The 14,427-nt window shown below is 47.9% G+C and overlaps 1 protein-coding gene across 2 annotated transcripts in view; it reads left to right on the top strand.

Annotated features, from left to right (window-relative positions):
- PRKG1 (protein kinase cGMP-dependent 1) overlaps positions 1 to 14,427 on the top strand; it is a 373,799-nt gene that overhangs the window by 337,780 nt on the left and 21,592 nt on the right. For both annotated transcript variants that reach the window (XM_063406143.1, XM_063406142.1), the window contains exon 10: positions 8,327 to 8,423. In XM_063406143.1, the coding sequence (XP_063262213.1) occupies positions 8,327 to 8,423 (97 nt within the window). The remainder of the gene's footprint in view (positions 1 to 8,326; positions 8,424 to 14,427) is intronic.

The following is a 14,427-nucleotide window of genomic DNA, read 5'->3' as shown; positions in this document are numbered from 1 at the left end:
TTGCAGAATTCATTTGGAATTTTAATGCGAAATTCTTGTTTTCCTGAGTATCCACAGCAGCCTGGGCTCCCCTTGGTGTTTTCCAAAGGAAAAAAAATTCCTCAAGGGATCTGTAGGTATTGCCTCTGAATTCAGTCAGAAAAGTGAAAGGAAGAACCCTCGATGCCTTCTTTTCCAAAGAGATTTTATTGTCTGTAGATCCAAACTCTTGAATCCAAGCTATTAAGTAGAAAAGAGGGAATTCAGGGAATTTTCTCCTTCCTGCCCAAAATACTCCTTTTTTTTCCCTTCTAAATTATTCAAGGGCATTAAAGATCACTGTGGGAGGTTTATTTTCTGCTGCCTCTGTGTTGTTCCTTTAGGAGTTGGGGGGTGAGTGCTGCTCCCACAGAAATGCTGAGTACACCCAAGATGCAGCTGCTGAATGTGGGGGTTTAAACCCCAGTTTGCCCCAGGAATCCATGCCTTGAATATGAATTTATTTGCCTGTTGATAAATAACAATTTACTGCTCTTCCATTTTACATCAAATGTTCTGTTCATTGGAATGAAATGAGGTCGCCACGGTCTGAGTGCAGCATTTGAGGTGCCGTGAAAGATCTTCTGCTTTTCCTCAGGATTTTGTTCCCTGGGCCAGTAAAGAATGTGATATGAGGCATTTCTTTGGCCTCCAGTTAAAACCATCCAGGGTTTAAACAAGGGATCAGGAAAAAGGGAGGGAAAAGAGAAGTAACAACCCCCATCGTTAAGCAATATCCTTTAATACTGCACAGAACAGGAAACTCCACCGGAGGAAGGAATACTCCACATCCTCCCTCCGCCCCTTTTAATTAAAATGGATTAAAATCTGGGGGGTTTCATCAGGCTATGCTGTAGGGTGTCTTGTTTGAACTATTTCAGGACATTTTGGCATGAGGAATAGTACAAATGTTGTTTTACCCAGAGCTGAATCCATCACTTCCCAGAGAAGGAGGTGGGGAGAGTCCTGTTGGGAGCATGGAGCTGTTTCCTCAGGAGTTTGGGACGAACATGTGCATCTGGAAAACAAGTACACATTTCCTTGGTGACCTCCCTGTGACTCCCAGAGAAATCCAGGGACTGAATTCCCTAAAAACCTTCCTTGTGCTCTCCTGGGAGCACTTGGGCTCAGATCTCTATGGTGTTCCCATCAGCTGGCATTTTCTATCCCATCTTTTTTGGCTCTTCCACCAAAATTGTGGCTTTTTCTGGCCCATCAGCATTTTGTGGATGTGCAGTGGACAATTCCACAGTGTGGGTGCTGGAACTGGGGAGCAGAGGGTTGGGATTTGGGGAGCTCAGACTGCTGGGGGCCATTGTGAGCCTTAAAAGGAGTGATGCACTTCTGTGTGTTACAAGAGGAGAGGATCCTACATGAATATCTGGGAGGAAAAGGGGTGAAATTTGCATTTGAAGGGGTTTTCTCTCAGATGAGGTCCCACTGTGGGGTGGGAGGCACCGAACCCAGCAGCACAAGGTGTTTAGTGAGGTATCACCAATCTCTTGGCACATTAAGGGCTTCAACAAAACTCACTTTAGAAAATCCAGACTTTTCAGAACCTGGATGAGGAGAAGCACTTTCTGAGCTGCTTTGGCTGCATTTCAGTGTGTTCAGTTACAGTTCTGGGTGAGATCTGTGCAACATCCAAGTCTTCAAAGCCCCATAATTCCAACAAATCTCTTTGTTTAACTACTGAACCAACTTGGGATGAGCTCAGCTTGCTGCAACAGCCCAATATTGTGTTTGTGGTGCTGAGCTCTCACTGAAAAGTGATTTGTTTTTAAGAAAGGGGAGGGAACAAATGAACCTGTGAGTTTTTTAACCCTGTACTTTTAATTTCAGATCTCCTTCCCCTTCCAGAGGAAGTTAGAGCTGCCATGGCTTTAGTGCCTGGTTTAGCTGCCACTCAAAGCTCCCTTTCTGTAAGAAAATCTGAAGCAGCGGGTGTGCAATTTTCTCCTGATGTGAAAGGCTGTGAGTTCAGGTGCTGGGGCACCCAAGTGAAATTCCCCAGCCCTGAAAACATGGACTTGAAAAGAAATCCAGCCTTTCTTTTCTGGCTTCAAACCCGGCAGAACCACCAGCACATGGCTTTTAAAAATCCCAAGGAAAAGGCTTTTGGTTTGGATCTTTGAAGGTGTCAGATGTGAGAGGAGCACCTAAATCAGGAGTTAAAGCCACCTCAGAAGGATGGGCTGGAAGGAGGACACCTGACCCAAGGAATACCTGGGTTATTATTCCCATCTCTTTGCCCTGGATCCATCCACAGAGCCATCCTTCTTTCAGTATGATTTGCAATTTGAAAAAAAAAATGAGAGTAGAAGATGAGTTTGACATTCTCCTTCTTGGTCTTCCTTGGGGCAGGGCAGCAAATCCTCATCTGGAGGTAAATCCTCTCTGAGCAGCCAGGATCTGTGGGTGGCATCCATCCCTCCCTGACTGGACTGGCATTAGGGTAGCTAATCCCAGGCAGGAATTATCGATGGAGATATCCTGGAATCATTTTGGGATCTGAATTATGAGCGAGCTGTTCAACAGAACAGCTGAATTCATTCCCAGTTCTGGAATGTCTGTGATGGACAGGAAAACAAGCCAAGAGCTGGGCTTTTCCTCAGGTCCTTTGTCGTTCCCAATGCCAGCTTTTCCTGAAAGGATCTTTGGGAACTTCCCAGGTGCATCATGAGGGAGATGGACACGTGGAATGCAGAGGAAGGAGCGCAGAGGCCTTTCCTACACATTCAGGACATTGTTATTGCCTGCTCTCTCTGCCTGCTCTGTCTGAGGGGCATTTTGGGGCAAACAGCCCCTTCCAGCAAATCCATGGAGACCTGGGAGTGCTCAGATCTTGGAGGAGCCTGCAGAGCAGGTTTGGCCTTCCCCAGCAAGTGCTGAGTTCACACCCTGGTTATTTTTTCCTGCTGCAAATGTTTGTCAAGGAGCATCTCCCCCTGAAGTCCTGACCCAATGGATTGATGTGCAGAGACAATGCTGGATAAGAGGGGTTTGTACCTGGGGTGGCACCTCTGAGAGGATGAGTGTCCACAAAGAGACAGGGATTTCTCTCAGTGCCTCCCAGGGATTTGCTTTCAGGCATTCCCAGGCTCTGGATCCTGCTGGTTGTGTCAACGCCCTGTGGCTGTCCCTGCTCCCCTCTGTCCCCTGCCCAAGCCCCCTCAAACAGGGCACATCTGAAACATCTCACGTGGACACGACACGAGCTGCTTTTGTTTTCACTTTCACCTGCTCCTAGATTCCCTGTTGCCCCAAATCCCTGGGAAAGAACAGATCCTGAGCTTTTTGGAGTCACTGGAGCCTGCAGGGAAGGGAAGCTGTGGCGGCCCTGCCACCATTTGCTGCATCTGCTCCTCCTTACATCACTTTCAACGATGAAGACTCCTGGTGACAGGAATTCCAGCCATGTCCCTGCCCCTCCCCATTGTTCACCTTCACTCAAATTTGTGCTCTTCACACAGCACAAATCCAAGCTAGGGAGCTTTACGTGATTTCAGGGTTCCAGGCAGGCAGGGTCCCATGGATAGACCAGGAGGGTCATTTCATCTGGACAGTCAGAGGGAGAGTAAGAACAGTCACAGTACTGAAGATCTGGAGGAATTTTTGCTTTCTTTTACAGAGATTTTTACGTGCCCCATCAGCTGAAGCAGCATTTAATAAGAAATAAATTGTGGCTGCCCTGTCTTAGAAGTGTTCAAGGAAGGGTTGGGAGCAACCTGGTCTAGTGGAAGGTGATTGGAACAACATGATCATGAAGCCAAGCCTTCCAAGCCAAACCATTCCATGACTCTCTGACTCCTTTAGACTCTCATTGTATTTTAAAACCATAAGGAGGGGGGTTTTAGTGGGCACAGAGATAAGGTTGAGTTTTGGGATGTATTTCCCTCCTCACCCCACCTGTGGATCTCAGGCTCATTTCACCTGTGTCTCCTTGCAGGCTGGCATCACCATCCAGGTGCTGCAGCTCCACTTTTCCCAGGTTTTGCAGAGATTCTCTAATTTCCATCTTCGGGAATGCATTTCCTCAGTGACGGGTGAGGTAGTGACCTGGCTGACCAAAAAAACAAATAAAAGGCTGCTTGTTAAACAGAGCTGGTATCTGTCAGTGGGGAAGGCTCCCAAATTCTGGGTTTACGCCCAAACTGGTGGCATTTGCTCAGATCAGGGTGGTTGGTTCCCATTTGGTTGCAATTCCTGGCTGGCTGGCAGCCTGCAGGTGGAGAGGAGCCAAGTTTTCTCTGGAGATGAGTTTGCTAACAGATGTCTGATGTTTCCCAACACGGTTAGGATGGGAATCAGGAGCTACTTCAGCAGGGCTGAGCAGTTGGGTAATTGCAAACCTTTGCTCCTCGCATTTTCTCGTTTATCAGCTGCCTGGGTAACACGATTATTTCATTATTTTTGTTGTTGTTCATTGTTTTAGGAGGCAAAGCTTGAAATATCTCTCAGAGCAATCATCATCCTAGGAGGCAGTGACTCATTTAAATGCTGGGAAACCTCCAGCAGTGTGAGGAGCCACAGGCTTTCCTCTCCCACAGCCCAAATATCTGGGCACGGTGTTGCTGGGCTGTGGACCCTGCACTGCCATTTCAAAGGACTGGGATATTGGAAGATGGAATTTCCTCCTGAGCCCCCAGATTACTCTGGTAATTACCCTGCCCAAAAGGAGGCTGAGGCAAGGCAGCTCCTTGGGAAGAGGTATTTTATTTGGAGGCGGGGAAAGGAGTGCTTTTCCCAAGCCCCAGCTCTTCCAGAGGAGGTTTCAGGAGGTTTTCTGCCATCTAGAGCTGCAGGAAATCTTGGAGAATAGCTTGGAGTTTTTGCAGGATGGTCCTGGCTAACTCAGACCTGAACCTCTCCTGTGCTGCTCTCTGAGGTCCCACTCTGCTGTCAGCTTCAGGAGTGGGCTGTGAGCTCTGCCAAGGTTGGGCTAGTGTCAGTAGGTGACAAAACCCTGCTTCAATAAGCAAAAAGTCCCATAAGGGGCACACTGGGAGCTGATTCCTGGTGTTCCCACCAGTTCCTGTGAAAAGCTCAGCCTTCATTTTAAAAGCTCTTTATTAATGAACAGACTGTTTGTTGCTTTTGGATCACACATTCCCTACATCTTTTCATTTTGTGCACTTCCAGCTATGACTCTCCAGGCATTTTGACCTGGGATGAGCAGCACAATTACCAAAATATCCAGGGAAAGGCTCTTGGTTAATTACAGCTAATTCAACTGGAGATAAACAAGCCCAGAAATCCCAGTGCAGGAAGTTCAGGCCTCGTGTCTGCACAGCTCCAGCACAGCACTGAAGGTTCCTGTCACGCCACTTGTGCCTCCAAGGTGTCTTCCCAGCACTCCTCTCATCAATTAATTCAGGAATCTGAACTCTTCCAGAGGTCACAAAAGCATTTGGTTATTTGGAAATTCTCCAGGCACTGGCATAAGGCTGGGATTTACAATAAAACTGCCTTCTTGATTAAAGAGGAATGGCATCTCCAGAGTGGGGAAAAGCACCCTGCCCTGGCACAGGTGGATTTGTCCCACAAAGGGATGAGTTATTCCCACCTCGCCCTGCACAAGTGGGGTCAAACTGTCCCTGCTCTCATCCCACCTCTGTTCTATGGACCTGCTTCCCTGAACAGACTGTCCAGAGAGCCTGGGGCTGCTGCACAGCTCTGTGCACACAGTGCTGTGCCCTGTGCTCTGGGATGGCCCTGCTGGGGCAGGGAGGGGGCACCAGGTGTGGTCCCTTTCAGCCTGTGAATATCCCAAACATTCCTGACTGTTGCAGGTTCTTTATCCTGATCCAGAACCGAACATCTTCCTACAGAAGAATATTAATATATCAGTTCTGTATCCCTGAGCACTGCTCTCCTGGTGCCTTGGAAGGGCCTCTTTACTTTGGGAGGTGATAAAATCAAACATCACAGATGTTTTTTACCATCGTTTTGTCGAGAACCTTGGGAGCTTCTGTTCAGGGAGCAGCACGCTCAGCTCCAGGAATTTGGAAGGAATTATGAACGTTATGATGAGGATCATACCCCTGGTTTCTGATTTAGCTTAGGAATATTTGTATTTTCATCTTTTTATTGAAGATATTTATCCTCTATCTTAGCAGGTTTGGAATGCTTAACAAGTTAATTTATAGGAATTTGGTGTTTAGGTGGACTTGGACTTTTGCAGCTATGAATAAAACAGAATTCCAGTGGGACTGTTGTCAGTGGGCATGGGCAGGACGTTTTTGCTTGATTTTACCTGTGCTTTGGTTTCACTGCCTGTTTTAGGCATTTCATTTGGGGTTTGGAGGCTTCTTGCACCATATTTAGGAAAAAATGCATCCAGTTTGTCTCATCTGCTTTGCTGCACTTGTGTGCACTCACTGCATCCAAGGGGTGTGGCACAGGGAATCAGCCAAGGGATTTCCAAAAGCAACCCCAAGAATGCAGCAAATATTTTTTGAAGCAAAATAATAGAGTTTTTTCACATGTTCCAGTGCAAATCCAGAAGATTTCAGCTTCCTTATCCAGGAAGGTGTCCCTGCCTGTGGCAGGGAGGTTGGAATCAGATGCTCTTGAAGGTCCCTTCCAAGCTGAACCCTTGTGTGACCCTGGCCCTGAAATTTTACATGTTTGTGTGTTGGCAGGGAATTTTCCACGCTGGGTTTTCATCTTCCCGGCGATTAGAAATCATTGAAGATATTTAACTGCCCTGTACATTCATTGTGGAAATGAGAGGCACTCACTGCTCTGTCACTCCTGAAGTGATGGCTTTGCTGTGCTCTGGAAGGGGACATTTAAATCCTTTCTTGGTGCCAGCTCAGCGTTCCCCTGTGATGAGCACGAAGGGATCAATGAGCAGCTGTGGCACACAAGGTTATCCCAAGTTCACAGCGGGCTGCTTGTGCTGATTGGCTTCCAAAGTCGGATGCACCAGGAGTAAGGTCACCCACAGGATCTGGTGACAGCATGAAAAATAAAGCAGAGGTGAAGTCATTTGTTGACAACACCCCCTGGGAGAGAATTGTGCTTTATTGCCTCAGATTTGGGGCTTCATGGTGTGACCTTTCACGCTGGTGGACCCCTATTTGTAGGTTTCCCTTTTCACTTGGAAAATGATGGAGTTTTGCCCATAGATTTTTTAAACAGAGCAGAGGAGGTGGCTTGAAGGGAATCTGTGAGTAGATCAGTTCATGCTGTCAATGCAATAATCAGGGGTGGGGATGTCCCAAAGCTGGCCGGGTGGCTGTGGGTGTGGGATGGGGGGTCATCTTCCCACTGCTGTCACCCTGCACGAGTGAAGCCCCCAGTGATCATGCCCTACTGTTAATTGCAAGCTATTCCAGCTAAAATGAAGCCCTGCTCCCTCCAGGCCTCTCTCCATAACCCAGCCCACTCTTTTCCCATAAAGTCACCCGCAGCCGAAGGTCGGACACGCGCAGGGACTCTCCGGCAGCTGAATGTCACATTTCATGGAGGGTGACCACATTTCATGGAGGGGGCGGACCCTGCTCATCCATTTCCCCTCCAAGCCTTGCTAAAAATACCCTAAACCTTAACAAGAAGCTATTTTGGAGGAATCATGGTCATGGATAGGCATGGGAAGCTGGTTTTGGCAGGCTTGCATGGCTTGGAGTTGCGTGTCCCTTCCTCAGGGGCTTGGTGTTGTGGGGCAGTTGGCCACGGGATAAACAGAGACCATCAGGATTTTGGGACACCCTGGCTTGGGGTGGCTGCTCTGAGTGGGTTTACAGGAGGAGAACAAGTGAAGATATCCTTTTAGGAATGTTGATCTGTGACTGAAGTCATTCATTTCAGGCATTTGCAGCTTATCAGATCTGATTTCATGAAACCTGGCTGGGATTTCTCTCCAGAGACCTTTAGTGATCCTGCCACTTCCAATAAACATTTATAGAAGCTGCTGCCAGCCTGTGGATATGAGAAACTCCTAGGAGAGACTTTTTCCTTCCAAAACTACTTTCAGACACCAAAATATTTAAAAGCAAACCCTGCCCAGGAGAAGATGGATAGAAAGTGCCCAGCCGTAGCTTTGGGAGCTGGATTGTGGTGCCAGGCGTTGGCTCTGCACCCTCAGTAGGGAAGTTTGCTGTTCCCCTTTGGAAAACCGTGCCCTCCGGAGCCCTGCTGGGGCTGGGAGCAGCAGCATGCTGAGCTAAAGGCCAGTTCTGAGAGCTGAGATGGAAGTGCAGCAGGTAAAGGCTGGCCCAGGCTCCCACAGCTCGGGGGCGGCGTGCGCTGCTCAGGTTTGCGCCTCTAAGAAATTTCCGTTTTTTCGCCTCAAAACCTCCAGATACGAAGCCGAAGCTGCCTTCTTTGCCAACCTGAAACTGTCGGATTTCAACATCATCGACACCCTGGGAGTCGGAGGGTTCGGGAGAGTGGAGCTGGTAGGTGACCTCTTCTCTTTTGTGTGGCATCCTAAAACGACTGCGGTGTTGGAGGCTTAATTTTCTTTGTTATTACACCCCAATAACAATGATCTGCCGGGGTTATATAGTGAAGAAAGCTGAATTACATTTCCTGAGGCATAAGAAATGTACCAATAAATGCTTTGCAGTAGCCAAGAAGGATTTATGTCCTGAGCTGAGAGAGGAGCAAACATCTCCTCTCTCTCGTAAGTGGTTTACAGCATTGATTTATGGCCTTTTAAAAACAACATGGAGAATTTGGTGAGTGCTGGGATTGGAAGTGCAACCTAAAATCTTATTTAGCCAGATCCAGAGTAACAGCAGAAAGGCTCTCCCACACATTTTTTATTTAGGTCCAGAGTGTGGTTGTCCTCAAAGCTGAACATTCAGCCTGACCCATGACAAAACATCCCAGGGAGGGCCTGTTCCTGTGCAGAACTGCAGAGAAAAGACAAAACCCGAGCCTGCTTTTTGCTCTGCTTGGCTTTGGAGCTCTGTGGTCTCCTTTAAAGCTGAGCCTGAGCAAGAGGCGCCCTGTTTGCAACACCAAGGCAACACAAAACCTTGGAGTAGGAAGAGGGAGTCGGGTTGCACCACGGAGGAGCTCCGGACACCGGACACTCGTGCGGAATGTCAGGAACTCCTGCAGGCCCGGGCAGGAGGGGAACAGAGTCACTGTTGCCACCACAAAACCTGGGGGAGCCTCCACTCCCTAACCCTGTGTGAGCCGAAGGCGGCTGGGAATTGGAAAATGGGCAAAACGAGGTGGTTTGGGTGGTTATTTGTGATGGAAAGAGTAAATTTGGTGTGCAAAGCACAACTTGCTGTTCCCTGCGGTTTATTCCTGACTTTTCCTGGGTGGATGTGAAATCCTGGGGAGGAGAGAGAGTCTGTGGGAGCATTGCCCCCTTCCTGGAGTTTGGGGTTTAATGTATGATTATTTTGTTTATGAATATTTAATTTGTCGGTGTTTTGAGGGAGTTGCCTGCTGAGGATGCTTTGGAGCAGGAGGTTGTGCTCAATGTCTCTCTTGAAGCCCCTCCATCCTCTCCTGGCTGCAAAATTATCCAAAATCTGGTTTCTCCACCCTAGGAGTGAGGGGCCCACCAGTTTGGGGCCTGGCTTGAGCCTCGTGAAGGTTTTGGGTTCATTTTTAAGGGGTTCTGCCAACTTCAAGGTGTTCCTGGGGACGTGCACGGGTTTGTCTCTGTGAGGGGTTGCTGGTGGGACCCTCACCGGTGGCCATGGCCAGGCCTCTGCCTGTGGCAGCTTTAGGGTGACCAAAACCCCACCCTGGTGATGGCCCGGGTGAGAGGAAGAGCAGGAGGTGCTCTGTCCCTTTGAGGTGTCAGCTCAAGTAAAGATATTCCATTCTGAGCAGATGTTCATACCTCAGAAACCTCCAAGAAGCCCTGGAGCCACCTGGGGTGGAAAAAAACATCCCCAGAGGTTTTCTTCAGGGGTGGGTGCCCCTCTCCTAAGCAGGAAAATGCTGGATAAGCTCATTTTTTGTAGCTCTTAACTGACCCTGAAGTGCATGCAGATAAAGCATATTTAAAAGTTTAGCTCAACACACCAGATTTAGTTGTTTTTCCTTTACCACAGAGGGAAATTTTGTTTAAAAGCCAAGAAAATATTCCTTTTGTCAAAGCTGAGCCTGGAACTCCTGCCTCATGCTTCCACCTCCTCCATTAAAAATTTGGTTTGTTACTTGGGGCTAAAAATGTAAAGTTTATTGGAGGAATTGGCTCTTTTATTGCCTGAGTATGGGACTGCAGGAATGTTCCTGGAAAACATTCACAGTTTTTTGTGCTTTCCAGGAGTAAAATGGATCCAAAAAAGTGACGGGCATGGTGAGGAAAAGGAATTTTATAACTTAGGGCACGAAGCCTCAGAACGTCACCAGTTGCTGGAGAAGGCAACTGGTGGTGGCTGGGGGGAAACTGGAATGTCCGGGGCTGGGATTGGCCAAGAGGGAATGACATTCCCAGTGGATGTGGCTTTCCAGACACCTCTGGGAATGCTGGTGCCTTGGAGAGGTCGCCCTTTCCATGCATCCATGCACAAGGACATGGCTTTTAGGTCAGACAGCCTAAAATATAGATTATTTTCAATTCCAAGGATATTACACGTGGAAATCCCCTTTTGTCTTGCTTTTCCAGGCAGTTTTGTTGTGTGTATCTCAGGAAAAAATTTCCAAAGCGTTGGAGTGAGTGTTGTTTGCTCAGTTTTTTAGTGGCTCTTCCAACATCCTTATGGATGCTCCTCTTCATCCCAAACTGGGCTCTGTAATTGACTTTTGTCTAGGTTTTTCTTGAGGGATAAACCATCCAGGGTTGGAGAAGCCACAGCAAATGGCAGGAGAGGACTTTTTGGGATACATCCACTCCTTTTACAGCTCAGCCTCCCTGCTTTGTGTCAGCTGAGCATCTTCTGTGGTGGGATCTGAGATTAACATCAGGAAAATAGGAAATTCAAGTGCCACTGGGATAGGGAATGTCACCTCACGTGACAGGGATGGAGGGCAAGCCTCAGAAATCCTCTCTGCTGACCTTTATTGCTCTTGGCTTTGTTCTTTAATTTCCTTTCCACTCAAGCCCTGTGCTCCTGAGCATCTGCCCCAGGTCAGTTCTTCTGGGTTGAATTCAAGATTATTTTTGACAGCTCTGAAATAAATACACTGGAGTAGCTGAATATCCGTGATTGGAGTCATTTTCTCATGGAATTGGTTCCTGTAGGTGATGGCTGAGCACAGGGAGACTAAAAATCACATTCTTGCCCTCTGCACTCCTTCTGGCTTTGTGGTGGCCCAAAAGGAAAAATTCCTAAATTTCTTAAGACACAGATAAAAACATGCACATAAAATGTTCCAGCCGTGTTTTATGGGCTCTGTACAAAGTGGACACAATGGAATTTTTCAGCTTTATCTGTGTTTTAAGAGGAATCTGGCCCCAGCTTCTGAAGTGCAATTAAATCTCTTCCAGCCTCCAGCCTGTGTTGTAAACAAAGGCATTAGTGAATTAATTAGATAATGAGGAAAAACCCACTGCAATTGTCTTCTGATAGCCTGACAGATGCAGAATCCAGATCTTTATTGGTGGAAATTTCCAACTGTATCCAATTTCCAATTCCCAAGCGAGCTGCTTTTCTTAGCTATGGCAAAGGTTTTTATTAGAAAGATCATTTTTTCTCTTGGAAATCTCCTAAATTTTGGGGTTTAATTGTCAGGAACTACCTCAGGCTGGGCCAGGGGAGGCTCAGCTTGGGCAGCAGCAGGAATTTGTGCATGGAAAGGGAGCTCAGGCCTTGGCAGGGGCTGCCCAGGGAGGGTTGCAGTGCCCATGGCTGGAGGTGTCCAAGGAAGGGCTGGAGGTGGCACTGAGTGCTCTGGGCTGGGGACAGGGTGGGCATCGGGCACAGCTGGGACTGCCTGGGCTGGGAGGGATTTTCCAGCCTCAGTTATCCCAGGATTCTGTGAATTTTTTGGCTTTTGAAAGAATGGATCTTTTGGTTGCTATGAAGGGGGGAAGATTTGGGGATTTCAGTGAGGGATTTGAGATCAGGTACCCAAGGAAATCCCAACGTCACTCTTTCTGCTCTCGGCAGAATCCTGGGGATGATCTGACCCTTCTGTTCCATCCCTTCCCAACATTTGCAGCATATTCCCTTCTCCAGCATATGCAGAATGTTCACTTTTATCACACAGCCACGTGGGGCTGGACCACTGCAGGGCCAGGTCTTAATTTTCCCTGGATTTTGAATTCCTGTTGAAACTAAACACATCCTTTGTAGATGGAAACACATCCTAGGGCTTGTCTGTTCATGGGAATGGTCTTGGCAAAGTTTGGAAAGATGGGATGTGTTGGGAGCCTATCAAAGCTGGATCAGGATACGAGCTGAGCCAGGGATTTCAGCTCTGGCTGGAGGCAGGAATTAAACATAAAAAATAGGTGTTATATTTCAGACAAATCCAAGCTGGGAAGCAGAGCAGGATCATGTACGGGATTGTTGGAGTTTAGCTCCATTTGATATTTCCAAGACCCTGCAGCAGTGAGTTTTTCCATTTCCCACACATCTTAGCCATTGAATCCTTCTTCCTCTATTTACTTTGCCCTGGAATGATTTTATGCATGAAATCCTTGACATTCCTCACTGCTTTATAGCCTTTTGCTTCCAGACATTTCTGCAAAATCATTTTTCCTCTGGGCTTTATGGGAAGACAGAAATTTTAATATATTTTAATATATTTTAATATATTTCCTCAGTATTTGCCCTTTACTCATAAACAAACCCATGGCTGTGTTTGTTGTCAAGCAACAAAAATCAGTTTTCAGTGCAGGGATCAGGATGTGGAGTAAAAGGAGTTTAGCATAGTTGAGTATTTGATTAAAAATGGTTAAATTTGCTTTTTTTAGTGTTGTCTTAGTGTATAATTTTACAAATTATTTTCCAATAGAGTCCTGTAGTGCTCCAATTGGGATAGGAAATTTAGTGCTTTCCCAAGCAGTGGAATCTGGATTATTCCAAAATATTTAAGGTCACTGTTACGGACAGTTTCCACCCTGCTGCCCACTTGGAATTAAGTTTGAAGGATTCAACCTTCAAAATTGAGCCTACAATGCGTCTTGTAGACTTCATTTTTACTCCGTGGTTTTTCTTTCCGTCTTTTCCTAAAATCCCAGAATTCCAGGATGGTTTGGGTTGGATGGGACCTTAAAGCTCCAAAATTCCATCCCCTGCCATGGGCAGGGACACCTTCCACTGTCCCAGGCTGCTCCAAGCCCCAAAGTCCAACCTGGCCTTGGGCACTGCCAGGGATCCAGGGGCAGCCACAGCCACCTTGAGCCATGTCTTAGGTAGGGTTTATTTAAGTCTTGACTTATTTTCCAGCCTAACCCAGCACAGTGTGTTCTGTAGCCAACCCTAAATTAATGTTGGGCTAGAGGTAGGGAATGGGAATCTAATTAGGTTATGCAAATTATCATTTCTCTCTAAACTTAGGTCAGGAGAGAGGCTGAATCTGGCCTTAAGGAGATGTAGAAAGTCCCCTCAAAATCCTTACGGATCATTTGGGCTGGAAAATCCCTCCCAGCCCAGGCAGTCCCAGCTGTGCCCGATGCCCACCTTGTCCCCAGCCCAGAGCACTCAGTGCCACCTCCAGCCCTTCCTTGGACACCTCCAGCCATGGGCACTGCAACCCTCCCTGGGCAGCCCCTGCCAAGGCCTGAGCTCCCTTTCCATGCACAAATTCCTGCTGCTGCCCAAGCTGAGCCTCCCCTGGCCCAGCCTGAGGCCGTTTGCCCTTGTCCTGTCCCTGTTCCCTGGGAGCAGAGCCTGCCCACCCTCTGGCTGATTATGGGGAATTTTTTTCCACACTGGGAGAAGAGGAATCCGTTCAGTGGGAAAAGCAGGCTGTCCCCTGCTGCTGGGACAGGAGCAGTCACTGCCCTGTGTGCAGCAGTTCAGCTCTCGGCATCAGGAGAGCTCAGCTTGCAAACGCCGCTCTCAGCAACAGCTGCTGCTATTTTTGTTGGTTCCACCGGATCGAGGCAGGAAACAGGGAACATGCAGGACCTTGGGAATGCCCAGCAAGCAGGAGCACTTGGAATTCAGCTCCCAAAGCGTTGCTGTTGAATCAGTTCCTATTTAATGTGATAGGGAAATAGCCATGTTCCAGCAGGGCATGGATTTCTGGCTCCCTTCTTTTGGAAGGATTCCACAGAAAGCAAAATTCCCTTGGAAAAACATCTTTGTTGTTGTGGAGGGTCAGAGGGACACAGAGGGAAATGGTGCTGAGTGGACTCCTCAAAGCCCATCCAGTGTCACCCCTGCCATGGCAGGGACACCTTCCACTGTCCCAGGCTGCTCCAAGCCCCAAAGTCCAGCCTGGCCTTGGGCACTGCCAGGGATCCAGGGGCAGCCACAGCTGCTCTGGGCACCCTGTGCCAGGGCCTGCCCACCCTGCCAGGGAACAATTCCTGCC

Source organism: Prinia subflava, chromosome 9 (assembly GCF_021018805.1).
Source record: "Prinia subflava isolate CZ2003 ecotype Zambia chromosome 9, Cam_Psub_1.2, whole genome shotgun sequence".
Taxonomy (NCBI): domain Eukaryota; kingdom Metazoa; phylum Chordata; class Aves; order Passeriformes; family Cisticolidae; genus Prinia; species Prinia subflava.
This window is presented reverse-complemented; position numbering and strand designations above follow the sequence as displayed.